The sequence below is a fragment of the Kwoniella europaea genome, chromosome 1, assembly GCF_036810445.1.
Source record: "Kwoniella europaea PYCC6329 chromosome 1, complete sequence".
Lineage (NCBI taxonomy): Eukaryota > Fungi > Basidiomycota > Tremellomycetes > Tremellales > Cryptococcaceae > Kwoniella > Kwoniella europaea.
The window spans coordinates 16,484,240-16,502,030 of NC_089487.1; the positions used below are offsets into that span (position 1 = coordinate 16,484,240).

Consider the following 17,791-nt stretch of genomic DNA (forward strand, 5'->3'; position numbering starts at 1 on the left):
CCTCTCTCACATTCACTCACTCTGCACCAACCTATATCAAAGCAATGTGCTGCAAAAAAAATGAAATCGGACTAAACTATATTATCGTAAGTAGAAAGAATGGAAAAAAAAAGTATTATACTCTTGGTATCTCGGGCGGTGCCATATTCTGACCGCTACCCAGATCCCTACCCAACTCTGGGTCCTCTCCTTCTTCTTCTTCTCTTTCGGGTCCCTGCGACTCCCACTGTCTCGTACTCTGCTTCTTCTTCAAGCCACCACTTCCACCTGGTGAAAGGAATCCACCTGATTTAGTTGGTGATTCAGCTACTCCACCGGCCCCACCGGAATGATGAGTCGCATCTGTACCAGCTCTCTTACGCGATAAGATCGATCCTGCCCTTTCACGTATTTTGGCCATACCTCCTTTCTGCTGGATTGGAGCAGTCTGGAAGGGTTCTTTGGATTGACCACCCATTCGAGGGATGAACCGATATCGGTTGGAATGTTGGGAATGCTGAGATAATCGGGATTGCATTCTTTGGATCTGTAAGTGAAGACATCGATGTCAGCATGGAGTGCAAGCGAACACGTGAAGTTGTAAGTTGTAAGTAGGGGATATATTGTACTCACAGCTACACCACCTTCTTCCATCGTAAATCCATAACCCCTCGAAGGTTCTTGTGACAGACCAGTTGACACTACGACGTGACACAGGATATCAGTATAAGAGCTACACTTGTCATTGACGTTCGTGGATAATTCAACTCACTATCGACAGCCGACCCCCTTCCTTGCGAATGCATCCCAAATCTACCCGATTGGAATGAACTCCTAGGGTTTCTCTCGTAACTTGGTCTTGCGCTGTTCTGACCATTTTCAACGTCATCGGTGTTGCCAGCATTTCCGAAAGGTGATTGCGGTTGATTTGAAGTTGATCTCATCCTTTCTAATCTGATGGCGTCTTGACCCTGTGGTTGAGCACCTTCTACATCATCGTTTTCGTTTTCATCCTTTTCACCTAATTTACCACCTAACAACGGATGAGTTTCGGGGTTGACATCCGGGTTATATTTCCTGACTAGTCTCATCTTGGCGATATCGTCCCCGAAAGCATTTTGATCCAAGTACCTAATGATATATCGAGGTAACAAAGCGATGACAAAGACGAATGGCCAACCGAACCAGAACGCTGCTGATCTAAATAAGAAAACGTCATTGCCATATACACCGGTATAGAAAGATGAGGGCGGGATGATTGAATAGATAGCGGTGAATAACCAGATCAACACTGGACCGAAAAGAATACCGAAGTATGTCCATCCGGTCCATGAATCGATGTTTAGACCTGTGAACAAGTTCGCCACCATCACCGCACCAATCACCATGGTAGTTGACATTTCGTAGATGTACACATCATATCCGTCTCCTCGCATTGTAGTGGAGACGTAAGTGTAATGGATGAAGAAGTAGATGACGGCAGTTTGGTAGAATCCTTCAAATAGATAATAAAGGAAAATCTTGATACCGAAATATCTCCCTTCTCTACCTTTCCTATATAATTCCGGTAAAGCCATGAGGGATTCATCGTCGATATCTTTGTCGAACAGACCGATCGCCAGAACAGGCATGATCGTCCAGAAGACGTTCCAGAATAGCAGATAGACATAAGCGAAGACATATGTGGTGGACCATCCACAGAAGATCATGTACCAGAATAATACTCCGATACCGATGATGTTCTTGTAGAAGAAGTTGAGAATCATCGATGAATTTCGGTAATATGACCAATGACCGTGAACGAACAATAGTCGCTTGAGATATCGGAATTGAGCGATGGCGTAATCGGACGAGTTGACAGCTTGAAGACCTTCCTCACCAGAGATACCTACACCAACATCGGCAGCCTGGATCATACTGACATCGTTGGCTCCGTCTCCGATGGCCAAGCACATGACACCGAGATTGTCCTTGATGAGGTGGACGATTTGAGCTTTCTGTAAGGGTGAGACTCGACAACAGATGACCGTGTTACATTGGGTTGACAGGGCGAGGAGAAGGCTTTCAGTCTCATCATCTTCGAAACAATGAGCGAGAGCGTGTCCATCGATGACCAAAGAGAAGCCGCCAGGTCGAGTACCATTGTCTCTTCCGACTAGCGATTGCACACCAGTATTGACTCTAGCAAGATTGGGCGCCTCGTGAGATGGTCTAGATCTCGAGCTGATTCTGGAAAGGGTTCTAGTGACATCATGTTCGCCGCCGAAAAACCCTTCGAGGGCGTCACGTATCTGATCTTGAATTGAATGTCGACCTTCCCGAACCACTATCAAATTTGTGTCTTGAGTCAAAAGGTTTGTAGTGTAACCGATTGCAACGGCGGTTTCCAGTTTATCACCGGTAGCAACCCAAACTTTGATGCCGGCTCTTTTCAGGTCTGTGATAGTTTCTGGTACACCATCCTGCAACTTGTCCTCGATAGCGGTCGCACCAAGCAGAATCAGATTTTGTTCGATCCTAGAAGAGACAGCCTCGACTTGAGTTTCTCTATCCTGCAAAGCGACCGTAGCGTTGTGGTAATCCCTAGCCCAAGTTTCGTATTCCTGATCACCTAGTACCCTATATGCTAGACAAAGCGTACGCAAACCTTCGGAAGCGAAGTATTGTAAATCTTGATCGGTTTTCTGCTTGAGCTCCCGTTGCGTATTGTCTTTGGATAATCGTTCGAAAATGATGTTATCGGCACCCTTGGTCAAGAGGAATATCCTTCCATCTTCGTCCAATTTTCTCAGAATGACGGACATTCGTTTTCTAGCAGAGTTGAACTCTAGTACATGAAGTAGCTCGTACTCATCCGGTTGATCCGAGAAGGGGGTAGACATTTTCAGGATATTATGATCTCGTCCTCTGAACACAAATCCAACATCGGCAGCAGACTGTACGAGAGCAGCTTCGTCAGGTGATTGAGCTTTGTATTCGATGACTCCAGGTTCAGGCTCGGCAGCAAGGACGGTATGACATAAACCTAGCACAGCGAAGAAGCCGTGAAGAATCCTTGATTGTTCGGTATCGTGAGCAGCAAGATCTTTGTCAAGCTCGTCATCATGGAAAGGAGCGAGAACTTCTTTGGGTAAAGCGACTTTGATGTCATCTCCTTTTTCGTCGCCATTTTGCGCAGTGTCTTCAGAATCGCTCGAACCGGAAGAGGCTTTCTGGACTTGATGAGGATCGCTGTGTATATGGGTTAGAGTAGGGTGAGAAGGTGGTTTTCCATCACCAATGTATATTCGTCCACCAATGGAACATTGTCGGAAGATCATTGCGTTTTGGGTGAGTGTACCTGATAGAGGACAAAACATCGTTATCAGAAAGATCGATCTCGAAGATGAACAGTGGGCACCTACCTGTCTTATCCGAGAAAACATATTGGATTTGACCAAGATCATCTGACAGATTCCAACTCCTAGCTGTTGTCCTAGTCACCACACCATTCTTGATATATTTGATATTTCTATCCCAGTAGATATAAGCAGCTTGGATGGTTCTAACAGCTTCGATGGAGATATACAGCGAGATCGGAACGATATTTTGGAAAGTGATGAAAGCGTTGGCGAAGGTGACTAAACCGTTGATATTTGGATTATCACCTGGAGTATCAGCGTATAACATCCAATAGGATTGTTCATTATTCCATCTGACTTCGTTGAAGTGATCGACAATCGCACAGACCATAGCTATTAATGCTAAGATAAACAGATTCAACAAAACTTGAGGGTTCATCTGTCTTTCCACTTTGGATCTCTTTGATGGTGTTCTACCGGCATTCTGAATGATCTTCGTGTCTGCTCCAGTAAAAATGACGATACCAATGACCCAAGCTGTGTTCTTCAATACACATCCTCGCAACAACGTGGTTTCAAGTGTGACGGGATGTATGGGATGTTGCCCTTCTTCATCAACCTCTTCTAGATTTACTGCAGCACCGTTCAATCTGAACATGTTGACTTCAGGAGCATCGAGGTCGATACGTAGGTGAGCTTGAGTACATGCTTGAGCAGAATCGAGATGTGATAATCCAGGTACACCGTTTCTGGACTTTAGATTGGTTTCTCCATCAAGATTTTTGGTTTCAATATACGCGACATCTTCTTCCTCGGAGGTGGAGCAGATGAGGATATCTATTGCATCGAGATTGATCAGAAATGAATGCAGTCAGACCAGTAATCAAACCGCACTCACCCGCTGGGAATTGTTCACCATCATAGATCTTCACAATATCACCAACTCTGACATCTTCCCAAATTGTCCTATGCCAACCAATCTCATTCGGTGCATCACCAGCTTCGGGGTCATCCTGCCAATTCGAGACCTGACTCCTCATCCTGCTTAAACCATGATCCTCTCCTCTGGGTTCAGCTCCAGGAGGAGCTTCGTTCGCCTGCCCATTCTGCCTTTCTTGCTCTTTTAAGAGTGCTGCTTTCTTGGCTTTTCGTGATTTCAATTTCGGTAATGGAATAGCAGGAACAAACGTTTTCTCTTTCGCTTTCATCGGGTTCATATTCTCATAATTTTCACCACCTAGTACGTGAACGATGGAATGATTCACTTTATGATCCGCCTGATGTCTTTTGATATCTTCGTATCCATCTTTGATCGCTGTGATTGCCAATACCACAATGAGCGGTAAGATGACCAAACCCGGTGAGATGGTTGAGAATTTAGGGAAGAATTGTAAGATGTTGATTGCAGCAAAGAAGATATTGGCAACTCTTCTAAATTGTTCAAACAAGTTTCTAGGTAGGAAAGTTATGATCGTATATTTTGATGTGACATTTTGATTCGTTGGATATCTCTTGTTCTTCAATAGTTTCCCTTTCTTATCGTAAAATTCTGAGGGTAACTCTTCGTTGATATATATCGATCTCGATGACAAGGATTGTTTACCGGGATGAAAAAGTTTGGAAGGGTTCAACTTGGACAGTGGTCTGGCGATATTCCGACGATACCATGACGGTTGATGTTTCTTGGACCGAGGTACCAAAGGTGTTTTTGATGTCGATGTCGTAGCCATATCGAACGAGGAGAAGGCGAGGCGAGAAGCCAAGCCGGATTATCGAAATGAGTGGATGATAGGGGATGGGATGTCGAATGGAGTGATATTATTGTTGCATCCGATTATAATTGGTGTCCGATAGGATATGTTATGGATACAAGTGATGGGGCAATAGCAATGATGGGTGCACAGCCAATGATGATACAATGCTATGATGATGGTGATGATGAGGAGAGTACGAGGATGAAAAAAGAGCAGTGTGGGGGTTAGTCAGAAACAGAACACATAACACTGGGACTGCATAATTCCACCGGATTGCCGAATACAAACATTCAAACGCGATTACAATCCCATTACGATCAGTTTGTAATGGGATCTAACCACGTCCCCTTCGGCCATACCCCATCGTGACTAATGTTTATCTTGATGATTGTCGGATTCAGGGAATCACCGAGGCAAGTTTGCTTTTCCATCTGTTTGGCGACGTAGACTCATTCACTAGCAAGCGTAGTCTCATATAGCTTGGGACACGATCACACCACCACCACCCGTCGTGATTCATGACCATGCATATGACTGGTCCACTTACTCATTCCTTGATTGTCGTGCATACATAGCCAAAGAATGCAGATCATCTCAGTATGCATCGGCAGGCTAGTGATCATCTTTGGTCGTTGATCGGTCATCACCAAGAAAACGAGACGCGTAAAACGAAATTACGATCACGCTCGGCCGCCGTGCCTTGTCATCATACACACCTTGATGACGCGAACTTGATGGCATCAATCTAGATACATGTAAACACGATCAACATGATTAACATGTCCGGGCTGGCGAGTTGACATGACCGTTATAATACTTTACAGCGTCATGAGGCGACTTTGACCTTTCTGATCACCAATCTTGGTGCTTCGGAAGCTAGAGGCCATCCTTATGTTTCATGCTATACTGATCGATCTCGCTAGCTACGTTATATGACTTGGCAACAAGTCGGAGACGAGACTTCCACTCGAAGCCAATAAACCACGTAAAGTGTTGAGAGCGATAATTGAGAAAGCGTATGGCAAGTCAGACAAGTCACATAATAGGATCTCGGAAAACTTCAGAGGGCACGCAGGAATGAGTAGAAAAGGGAATTGGGGTATCTGGAAGAAAAATTCCATACTGAATCTGGCGGAGAAGGACGAAGCCTTGATCAGGAGTGTATATCCATATAACAAATCGGTTTTCCTGGGATATGACAATTCGTTATTACATCTCAAACAATTCAAGAACGCTTTGAGCAATCCGACTTGCTCGAATGGAATCATCATTCTAGCAAAAGAGGATTCCATTTTGTTGACGGGTCTTTGGTCAGAAGATCGATTGGAAGGCATGTCTTCTTGGGATTGCGTGACATTTTCGACAGGTCGACTAAAACGTCTTACCACTATAAACACGGTCCTTCTTCTGATCTGTTCGTCTTTGTTACTCACTGTTCGTCACACCAATCCGAATGAATTCAAGATGTCAGAGATAGTATCGTATCAGCCCGCTAATGTTGCTCCCATGTCTACGGGAAGTGACATGACCAGTGTGAAGCCTCATGAAGTTACAGTGACTTGTTGGTACCTTAAAGATTGGAGTCTTCCCAGCCAAATGAGCAGTGAATAACCGGTGGCAACGTACCTCTTGCGAGGAACTCATCCTAAAGGGCTGACCGATCATACCCAATATAACGAGGAGGTATCGAAAACTCTAGCCATTTCCCTTGAGCAAAGTATGGATGATCATCCTTGTGGGGGTGTATTCGATGGTATATGGGATAAATCCACGGTTATCGAAGGTTTTCGAGGAGGTGTGCGCAGACTGTATAGCCAATACCCATATAATTGAAGTCTGTTCCTCGAGGACAAAGACTCGTTAAATCATGTCAGACGATTTACCACCATCATGAGAGATCCCAGCTGCGTCAACGGTATGATCGTGATAAGTAAAGAGGATTTTGGGTTACTTTATAGAGGATGGTCAGAATACGAAACAATGCCTTCAAAGAGCTTCAAGCCTGATTTCATGAGAATGTATGTTCCTGCAGATGGTACCAACGTATGCGAATCGGAGGGTGTCAGGAGATCAACCTTGACGCAGATCTACTACGATGTGTGGGAGAAAGCTACAAGTGATGGTGAACTACCAAGTAGTAAAGTGATCAAGAATACTCTAGAGGCGCATAATGACAAGAGATACGGATTGGTCTGTGTTAACAACGAGGCACTCCGCGAGTTAGATGTCCTGGAGGACCCAGTGTAATCAGATGCTTGCCTCTTCGAGGTGCAGTCGTCGCCAATATGTCAGGCCATCAGCAGTAATGCACTTAGTGGTGAATAGTATCTGTGCATACATCATTTCTCAGCGCCCATTGATATGCTGAACTACCTAGACTGCCTTACTTATCCACCGATACTTGTGATGACTTGGCTTCTTCCGAACTGCCGGTCGACGCTGTTGACGGGAACAAGTGTTTGGACACCGACAGTTTTTGAGGTAAATCGCGAATGAAGATAGATTCGTCTCTTGAAAACTTGTTCAATGCTACCATAGCATTCCAGGTAGGTTCATCCAACCCGAATTCATCATCAGAACCCTCATCTTCCTCTTCTTTCGATATCACAGAAGCGGAAGTGTTCTGAGCTTGATCTGGTGATACTTTCCTATACTCATTTTCGTACCAGCTCGCGAAAGTGTTCACATTATCTCTGTAATGTGCCCAATCCACCACACCAAGTCTTTTAGCGGTCAAAGGCATGTATTTATCTAATTCGCTACCTGTTATTGACATATGCCAGACATTTTCAGGTCTAATTGACCTATTCTGATTGAAAATGTTTTCAGCGTACTGTTCTATACTTTGCTCCCACTCTTTGGATCTACGAATAAATTCTTCCAGGCCAATCTCTGATAATACCTGTTCATCCTGTTCAGGTTGGGTATCACGGAGAGATTTTTCAAATCTACTTTTGAATTTCTCCATGGCGGACCAATCTTCGAACGAGCCTCCAGACCCACTATGAATATATTTAACGAGTAATTTACCTTTCGAGCCGACTAAACCCTTGAAGGCTGAGTTGTCGACTTGGGGATGAATGCCTTCTTCGAGGTATGGAATTGTCACTACAGTGAATTTAGGTCTCTCATTTTCGCCCCTTTCACCATCATCTTTGTCAGTAATTTCCAAAGCATTCATGTCTGTAACAAGATCTTCTGTAGGTCTGATACGGTTCAACTCCTTTAGCCAGGACATACCATGATCGAACGAATCATATGTCTGTCCCCTTGTGGAATTCCAGACATATCTGCTCAAAAGTTCTTCCTGACTCCACACGAAGTGTCTATATTCCTTGCCGTTGGCAGTGAATGATTCTTTGGCAGTATCATTGACAAACTTTGAAAATTCTTCCAGACCTTTCTGGGTATCTCGAATTAATTGATCAGGCGTAGATTTCTCAGTAAGCTGACCGACAGATTGTATCCATGGTCTATCCAATCTTCCTTTCCCTTCAACACTCTCAATCAGCTCTTTCTCAATTGATCTCGCATGGCTACAAACATCTTGAAATTCTTTCGATTTATCTTGGCCTAAGCGGTCTGCAATCGCTTCAGGATCAATTCTGGGAAATTTGGGTCGACAACTGTAAACATGTTGGAACTCTGGATCTTTCGATGGTGCAGGATAATTCTCAAACAGAACGAGTTTCCAAAGATCGTCAAAATCGTAGTATTGTTCATGAGAACAAGGTACCATGAGGAACGTATCGGTTCGAAACAGTGGTGTAGAGATGGGGATTTTCTCTGCGGTTCTATCGTCGTACGGCAGAGGTCCACTGGAACATATGTATGTGGTGGCGATGAACGGGTCAGTCGTGTTGAGATCATCAATGGAATAGACACGCATGGTGATGCCAATCTGATATAGTGAAAATTGTTTTTCAAAATGGGCTATTTTGAAGAAAGTGTCGAAGCGGAAGATGAAGAAGGGTGAGAAGTGTGCAAACACAAGTTGCTCTTATCGGTATATTATGTATATCTCATTATATGTGCGTTGATCTGGACATATTCTAGCCTTCTTTGTCTATAGGTGTGGGGGTGGAACACAGGAGATGCTTCCGAAAAAGGAGACACGAAGATAACCTATCCCTTCCCTCCTTTGATCAAGTGCAAGGCAAGAACTCCAGTTACCCCGTTTCCTCCTTCATCTTCGCTAATTGTCTCTCGGACACTCTGACACTGGTCGATACCGACCTCTGACATCGACTCTGGTGCTCTTACCTCATACATCGAATGACACGCTTGGACATGCCCCGGTGGTGAGTGGCGAGTGGCAAAATCTGAACTGCCGTTAGGCTCCTACCGCAGTCCCACAGTGATAATGGCAATCTCGTACCTGATGTCCTTGAGGTAGTTAACGCGGTCAACATACGATACAACAGATGAATACATAATGCATAATGGTAATATTGCGTAATGGTATAGATCATCAAGATCACTTTCTCGACTTGTCAACATCAAGATGGAAATTATACTAATACTGTACATGCATAAGTTGAAGTTGGATTACTCAACACCGAAAAGCAATTCCTGGGTGTATATATCAGATAAATAGTTTACTTTAAAATATAGATGAACGAACAAACAAACTGATAAATGAATTGGGTATATGTGGGCGTAAGATGTAGAATGTAGATAAACACGCCAATAGATAATTTAGTGTTATTCTAAACTCAACGTCAAAGCACTTGTTCACTCGACTGTTAAGTGTGTAGATCACTTCTGCTGATAATAAATGTCTCTCTTAATGTTCCCTATACAAACTTGATCTCCTCTGTAATCTCTCAGCCGATCCACCTGATCCACCACTCCCCTGTCTGGCCATATCAGGTGCCAACCCACCGTTGACGACGCCACCACCACCGCTTGAAAGAGGTTGTAAGCAGCTGATGGGTACCACACCCTTGAATTGGTTGGAGTCTTCACACAAGCACCATCCATCATCGTACATCTGATGCAAGTAAAGTTGTTGACCTGGCGTGATTGCTATAAGACCCAAGACGGAATGAAACAAAAGTCAGCAAAGTGAAATCGAAATTAAATATAATATAGCATCTACTGATGACTGATTTTTTATCTCACTCACCCAATTCATCCTCGAGAGATCTTACAAATCCAACATTAACCCTGACCATCGATCCGTCCCTTAATCCTCCTCCAGTAGAATTACTTTGCATCGAGGCATGTGCAGGTGCAGCCATAGGGGGAGGAACGATATTTTCCTGATATTGAGGTTGAGGTGGGTAAGAAGGTTGTTGGTTATAAGAGTATTGCGGATTATTCCTCTCCATGTAATTCTGGGGGACCTGCTGTTGAGTAGGTAAAGGTGCATAGGAAGTCTCGTTGGTCACGTAGGAGACTGATCCGCCGTTACCGTTGGCGTTGTTGGAGTTACCGTAGGAATCGGACATTGCGTATGATTGTGAAGGTGGTTCGTACTACCAAATACAAAAAGTATAAGATTATCAGGTTGAGTTGAAAGAAAGTTGTATCTTATTACTCACTCTTGGTTTCTCATACGGTTCATCATCCATTGTAGTACTTGGCCACTCGAACATTGAACTTCTCCTCTTGGCTCTATCCCTTCGTTGTTTCTGTCGTATCGTTCGAGTCGCTACTATACCAATCAGGACCAAAGCGACAATACCACCGATGATTATTCCAACAAGCTGTGATCATATGTCACCATCAATATCAGCATGTTCGACTGCTTTCGATTTGGACAGGATAATCCAGCATGTCGAGATGGACAAGACACTTACCGCACCCAAGCTCAGACCCGACCCTCCGATACCGCTCTTCCCATTCTCGCTCGCCGCTTTCGTCGCACTGCTGGTCGCGCTACTTACACTCTTACTTGCGCTACCCGAGCTCAACGTCGCTTTGGTAGACGATGAGGAAATGAGGGTTGAGGTCGAAGTGGGTCTAGCAGAAGAGGTCGAGCTGGATGTGGAAGTGGATGACAAGGTGGGTCTAGTCGACGTGGTGGAACTGGAAGTAGAGGTTGAGCTAGCTGCTGCGGCAGATGAAACGATGGTAGATTTGGCTGTACCTGTAGACAACATCAACATACTGTGTATTGTGCTGGGGTGAATGTGGATTAGACTTACTGGATTGGGGTGTAGCAGGGTTCTGCGACCTGACTGTACTGCTTACTGCCGAAGTGGAAGGAGTCAATGAAGTGACGGCCGAAGCTGAGGTGATAGCTGCTGCTGGTGCGGAGGAAGATGACATCCTGTCGGTTTCTTCTGGGTCGGTATCTGTTATTCTACGTGTGGTGGTCGTCGGGGGATCGTTGTCATCGTCGTCGTCGAGCGGATGGAGGATTGGGTCGAGTAATTGTGACATTGTTTATCGATTAATAGGTTGGGTAAATTGAGATAAATGAAAGACACTGGGTCAGCTTGTGTTATTTCTTGATGTTATTGTTTATTCTGTATTAGACTCTCTCCCAAAACGATTGAGAGCCGAGAGCTGGCAACTGAGAGTGGGAGAATGATCAAGTTGTTACGACGGACATGCACCACCCTTGACCTGTGCAAGTAATTCAAGAGGAAGAAAAGATACCTTGAACTCCAACTCACCGAGTGATATGATTGGGCTTTTGATTCACCAAAGGAGATACTTTTGGGTTTTTGACAAAGGATTGGGATCGTGGTTTGATGAAACGATATTGGATCTATTGTTGTTGTTTTTGCTGTGGTTGTAGGTGACAAGAAAGGAGGTGGACTAGCCTTCAAGTATGGGACGACAGTACCGTTGTTACTGGGGGTGGTAGTGGTGGATCTGTGTAGAGTGTCAAGTGTTGAACGTTGAAACGAGCGTGGTGTTGATGTTGTAATGAGTGACAGTGATGGTCGGGCCTTTGATGGATGGATGAGGGGTAAACGAATGAGGAATAAGGAATGTTCTCCAGTGTAGACGGGGTCAATGCTAGTGGATAGGACGATCTCTTGGTGCACTAGCGATTTCAATGGACCAGCTCGGTCCGATTGAATACCACTGTTACTGTTGCAGCTTTCACTCTTTCACTTCCCCCCCCCACTGCGAACACGTATGGACGCGTAAACAAACAGACAATACAAAACAAAACAAAACAAATGGGCATTTTACCCTGAACAGTCGAAACCTTAATCGGGATCATCCTCACTCACCACCCTAATGGATAAGACAGCGAGTATCCATCAATTGTCCTATCTACATCGACGAGCAAGATAAGAGAGATGAGGGGAGGAGATATCGTGATCGGATGGAATGGAACAAATACACCAGAGAGAGCCACTCGTGCCATACTCATTGACATGCAGCTCTGCATGACTGGTTGTCGACATTGTGACTAGTCCGAGGACTTGATAATGTAAATGCGTATATGCAGGAAACCATACCTGATACAACATCAAATAGGTATACATTTTCTGATACAGATTATCCCTATAAGCCCAAAATTCAACCATGAAATGACTCACATCACAGTCCTTAAGTACATCTTGACTCTTCACTAATCACCTCCATCCGACCCATCCTACCCAACGAGCCTTTCTATTATCCCAATGACCCATCATCTTCTCGCTCAACCTCACAATCGTCCATGGACCTGATGGGTCGGTCAACCATTTCTCCAGGAACAAAGTGAGCTAGGAGGTAATGTGTTAATACCTGTATCATCACAAATTATATGGTATGGAGTAATTAGAGAAATACACGGTACTCACTACATCGGAAGATCTCAATTCCACCACCACCCAAACTACATTCCCTTCTCCTTTCCCTTTCTTACAATACTTTGCCAGCGCATCGATAAGAGGTTGAACGAGATACTCATTGTATATACAATCTACAGCTAATATCAGATCGTATTCTGCCTTTTCTTGCGTGGGAGATGATGGCCAACGTTCAGGATGGGATTTACGTTCTTGAGATATAGCTATCCAATCTATTTCTTCTAGGTTTACTTTAGGTCGTATTTCAGGTATTGTTGTCATTTTACTATGTCCCTGTCCAGATTTATTCTCATTTGGCTTGACTTTGAGTAATCTGTTCTCTTTCTCTTTGTCTTTGTCTTTTTCTATATTTGAGACTAAGGAGACCGAGCCATCTTCAATACCTATCCCATTAATCTCACAATTCTTCTTAACCAACTTGAGATTCTCTAACCTATCGCTTGAAGTGTATCTCCCGCATAATCTACTTAACAATACCGCTAGGAGACCTGTTCCAGAACCTAATTCCAATATAGATGATTTACCAAGAATGTCGGAATTGAATATTGGTCGAGGGTATGAAGTAGGATAGGTAGATTGACGGATAAGTTGAGTGGATAGGTGAAGAGATGATCGCCATAGGACGCTACCTAACAGCCAGTATAGACTATTCAGTGAGACACCAAAGATTGATCATGGGTTATGGGTTATGATTGAATGTTGGAAACTCACCAGTATCTCCTTTTTTACTTTTCAACATTCCTAAATCCTGTTGAACCTTCACCACGACGTTGTCCACCGATCTATTTTGAGGTGGTTTCTTCTTCTGGCCTCTCTCTCTCTTATGTACGCTACCACCATTGACAGGTACGTTGGAAGACGAAAGAGGCAGAGGAGGAGTAAGATCAATAGTAATTTCTAATATTGATTCATTGGAATTCAGAAACCCCAATCCACCTGAATTATCGTCTATGGTCAGTTCAGTCGTTTCTGGAGAGGTCGATGCGAGTGACATGTATAATTCCATTATCTACTTGCCCAAGATATTAGCATACATCTTTGGTACTGTCCGGAGCATGTACCTACCTCTTCATCTGCATCTTCAACCAGTACGCATTGATCATCGAAATTGAACAGATCATTGGGACATTTCGGAACGGGAGTTGGGAAAGGGGGTGAGGGTGAGGACATGATGTGTTGAAAGGAGGTTTTTACCTTTAGATCGATCGGTATAACCCACTAAGATTTGGGGGGATACAACATCTCGCTAGGCCTGGTGAAGTGCAGTGCTGCGGTATCATTAGCTTTTGATGTTATCCACCTCTGCGATATGAGTATGCAATCGTTGGCAATACGGGTGTATGTCAAGTATAAATTCAAGTAAGGTAAATGGACAAACGTTTGACAAATCAAACCTCAACCTCCGTGATTCGGTTAACCATTTTTTATGAACAATCTCGTTACGATCAACATCTTTTCTCTTTTCATGCCTTACCTTGCATCTTGCTAGATCTACCAATTCACATAAAATCGGTCAGTCCCAGTATCTTGTACATTCCAGTCAAGCATCCAGATGACCGTCCAGTAACACCTCGGGAGAACAATGCTACCACCACCCCCAGCATCACGCAAATCATCGTATATCTTCTCTCATCCGCATCAATCAACGTCCGGGTTTGGTCCCACTTCTTCACCTATCAGATCTACTCATGGGAGATTACCTTCGTTCCGAGCTGCAGCTGAGAATGTCCTAGGACTGGATCACGAGGACGATTCATTGAATAGTGAAGAGGAGGAAGAAGGGGCAGACAATGATGGGAGGGAAAGAGGGTTGGAAGAGACATTGGAGAAGATCGGGTTTGGTACGTCTCCTTGCTTCTCTTTTCTTCAACCGTATATTGATACGAAATATCATACGATGAGCTTTGACTGATATGCCATGTACATATCTGCAGGTGCATACCATTGGAGATTACTCGTGAGCACTGACTGACATATCCGTATCTACCTTCGTGCTGATCGGGATGGAAAGGCTCTGTGTGGGTTCGGTTGGATGTCTGATAATTCGGCATTACAATGTATAGGTGGGTTATTTCTCACATCACTCAAGGACAATGATGCTACATCATTATCAAAGTATACTCTACTGACATTAATCACAGCGGTGATATTACCCCGTGTTCAAGTCCATTTCGACCTCTCCTCAAAGGTTGTAGGTCTACTTTCGGCATCGACCATGGCAGGTGTAAGTGTCTCGACCCGGACAAACAAACCCAGTCGTACTGATTGAACCATCGTATCGGTCCTTGTAGATGATGATAGGTGCAGTAGCATGGGGTGTAATATCAGACCTACTAGGTCGATCATTACCTTTCAACGCTACGTTGTTCCTCACAGCTGTATTTGGTATAGCAGCTAGTTTCAGTCCTAATTTCGGGGTGTTGTGCATTTGGATGTTCCTGTTGGGTAGTGCAGTAGGGTGAGTAGCTCAAGATCACCCTGCGAAGTGCGACGTTTCGACTCACTCGCGCATATGTCCTTATATGTTAAATAGGGGCTCGATGCCAACTGACGGAACTCTCTTCCTCGAGAACCTCCCTCACAGCAAACAATACCTCCTTACCCTGTTATCAGTCTTCTTCTCTCTTGGAGCAGTGCTCAGCTCAGTAGTAAGCCTGGTCTTCTTACCTGGACATAGCTGTAAGACGTATGAAGGGTGTGATATACCAAACGGAGAGAACGAAGGTTGGAGGAGGGTCATGTTTGTGTTGGGTTTGTTCGTGAGTCACACCTATAATACATTACCTATCAGTCCAATCATATTTGGTCTAAATCGTCTTCTTTCGGGCTACTTTATAGAATTTGGCATGTGCATTTGCTCGATGGTTTCTCTTCCGCCTTCAAGAATCTCCCCGATACCTCATTTCCAACGGACGTGAATCAGAAGCTATCATAGCCCTTCAAGCTATCGCCACTTTCAATTCCAATTCTATGGACATACAACGTGCGGATGTTCAAACTGCAAACGAACAGATATGTATGAACGGGGAACGAACCGAAGATGATAAGTCAATTGAGGATCAAGAAATAGAGGGATTACCTAGATGGAATAATCAACTTGAATTTGATAATGAACATGGAAAATATGGTGGATTGGGAATAGGCAAAGCCTCTGGATCCGGATCAGGATTGAATAGAAAAGAACCATTAAGGATGGGATCGGATTTCTATAATACTTCAACTTCGACACCTGGATTGATAGAAAATGAAAATAGATTCGAAAATTCTTTTTCCAACGCCAATATATCCGAAGAAAGGGAAATTCTCTTCGATTCTAATGGTAACAATGACCCACAAGAAGGGGAAGAGAAGAAATATAAAGATACGAATGATGATGATGATGATGAATTTGACAAATGGCATGAGAAACCTCTAGTATGGTGGAGATCATGGTTGAAACAGATGAATAAACTTTTCGTGCCGCAGTGGAGAAAGACGGTTATACTCATGTGGATCATTTGGGGTGCGATAAGTTTTGGTAAGTTGGGCTTCTTTCTGATTGACGTAGAGAGAATGGAGCAATATGATAAGGGATGGTGTCCCCCACGAGTGGCGTAATGATATCATGATCAGGAGCGCTTAGCAGACCAAAAAGGTGTCTTAGGATAGAAATTCATTAGCTAATGCTGATTACCTGTCACTAGGATACACGATGTTCAACGTATGGTTACCTTCTGTATTGGAAAGTAAAGCTACGGGCGAGGGAGACGAAGCTATCAAAGAAGCTTTGAACGATTATGTCTTGTATTCTCGTAAGTCCGCGATACGCATTCACATATCATTTATCCTATATGAATGAAGCTGATGCGATGCTGGTGGTCTTCAACCCTTGTAGTGGCCGGATGTCCAGGCTCGATTGTGAGTTACTTCATCTAATCTGGCAAATGCGATCACTTAAAACGTATAACTTACCACCTTGAATTATTTGTATACTCAGATCGGAGCATGGATGATCCAAACTTGGCTCGGCCGTCGTAAATCCCTTGCGATCTGCACTCTCGCCACGGGTCTATCAACTTTTGCATTCATTAATGTAGAAGCCAAATGGGCTGTGGTAGTTAGTTCAATGATTATCTCGGCGGCTGCTACAGCCATGTATGCTGTTTTGTGTGAGTCAAACCCCTCGACATCGATTCACAATGTGCTGATCTGTCTGGTAGATGGAATGACACCCGAAACGTTCGGTACGAGTATACGAGGAACTGCGTGTGGTACTTCTGCAGCTCTGAGTAGATTGTGAGTCACACTCCGCTATTAAGGTATGTATGGGATGTGCTGAAGTTTGGTTTGATAATTTGTTAGTACCGGCGTGATGGCACCTGTATCAGCGGGATTCTTATTAACCATATCTCCCTCTTTGCCTGTATTTGTCTCTGCAGCTATATTCGTTGGAACTGCCGGATGTGCACTGGCATTGCCTTTTGAGAGGCTTGGAGGGGGTGGGAAAGGTGGTGCGTTGATGCATTAGAAGGAGATACAACGAGGAATTCAGAGTATACTCAGCCGAAACGATAGGAGGAGATTGTAATCTAGCATGAGGAAGGGAGAAACGTCTGAATTTACGATCAACTCATTCTTATCAGAACTCACACAACTGCAAGCGCACCTTTGCTCGAGCGACAACAGACTTCCTTACTTTACGAAACACATTTCATCATCTGCAACTCTCTTATATCATATGTATATACCACTGTATTGATATTTCATTTGCTAGATTAGACGAATACCTTACGATTTCCCTTAGATGTATATAACATGATGCCCACTTAGATGAGGATACTTACAATACTGCTCCTGTAACATGTACACTTGGGTAGCGTTGGGCAAACAAACAAAATTATAATTTTTGGATTTACAGTACTTGTATCACTTACTGTGAACCATGTTAGTACAGTGCAGTACTCTGCATCCTTAT

General features: G+C 43.9%; 6 protein-coding genes across 6 annotated transcripts; 2 read left to right on the forward strand and 4 right to left on the reverse strand.

The window, feature by feature from the left end:
* Positions 1 to 115: 115 nt before the first annotated feature.
* Positions 116 to 5,050, reverse strand: V865_006281 (uncharacterized protein; the record flags this gene model as incomplete). Its single annotated transcript, XM_066230040.1, has 5 exons — positions 116 to 526; positions 613 to 680; positions 752 to 3,319; positions 3,384 to 4,157; positions 4,219 to 5,050. The coding sequence occupies 5 exons, from the start codon at positions 5,048 to 5,050 to the stop codon at positions 116 to 118; spliced, it is 4,653 nt and encodes a 1,550-aa protein (XP_066086137.1).
* A 1,914-nt stretch (positions 5,051 to 6,964) lies between these two features.
* V865_006282 (uncharacterized protein) lies at positions 6,965 to 7,321 on the forward strand (the record flags this gene model as incomplete). Its single annotated transcript, XM_066230041.1, has 1 exon — positions 6,965 to 7,321. One exon carries the CDS (start codon positions 6,965 to 6,967, stop codon positions 7,319 to 7,321), a length of 357 nt encoding a protein of 118 aa, XP_066086138.1.
* Positions 7,322 to 7,457: 136 nt separating this feature from the next.
* On the reverse strand, positions 7,458 to 8,963 carry V865_006283 (uncharacterized protein; the record flags this gene model as incomplete). The annotated part of the gene is made up of 1 exon (XM_066230042.1): positions 7,458 to 8,963. One exon carries the CDS (start codon positions 8,961 to 8,963, stop codon positions 7,458 to 7,460), a length of 1,506 nt encoding a protein of 501 aa, XP_066086139.1.
* An 897-nt stretch (positions 8,964 to 9,860) lies between these two features.
* On the reverse strand, positions 9,861 to 11,464 carry V865_006284 (uncharacterized protein; the record flags this gene model as incomplete). Its single annotated transcript, XM_066230043.1, has 5 exons — positions 9,861 to 10,102; positions 10,203 to 10,554; positions 10,621 to 10,785; positions 10,879 to 11,168; positions 11,227 to 11,464. 5 exons carry the CDS (start codon positions 11,462 to 11,464, stop codon positions 9,861 to 9,863), a joined length of 1,287 nt encoding a protein of 428 aa, XP_066086140.1.
* Positions 11,465 to 12,618: 1,154 nt separating this feature from the next.
* On the reverse strand, positions 12,619 to 14,007 carry V865_006285 (uncharacterized protein; the record flags this gene model as incomplete). Its single annotated transcript, XM_066230044.1, has 4 exons — positions 12,619 to 12,750; positions 12,829 to 13,466; positions 13,549 to 13,846; positions 13,903 to 14,007. 4 exons carry the CDS (start codon positions 14,005 to 14,007, stop codon positions 12,619 to 12,621), a joined length of 1,173 nt encoding a protein of 390 aa, XP_066086141.1.
* Positions 14,008 to 14,419: 412 nt separating this feature from the next.
* V865_006286 (uncharacterized protein) lies at positions 14,420 to 17,344 on the forward strand (the record flags this gene model as incomplete). The annotated part of the gene is made up of 12 exons (XM_066230045.1): positions 14,420 to 14,678; positions 14,772 to 14,794; positions 14,849 to 14,900; positions 14,979 to 15,061; positions 15,129 to 15,295; positions 15,371 to 15,596; positions 15,676 to 16,354; positions 16,521 to 16,628; positions 16,712 to 16,734; positions 16,814 to 16,985; positions 17,037 to 17,112; positions 17,179 to 17,344. 12 exons carry the CDS (start codon positions 14,420 to 14,422, stop codon positions 17,342 to 17,344), a joined length of 2,034 nt encoding a protein of 677 aa, XP_066086142.1.
* Positions 17,345 to 17,791: the final 447 nt, after the last annotated feature.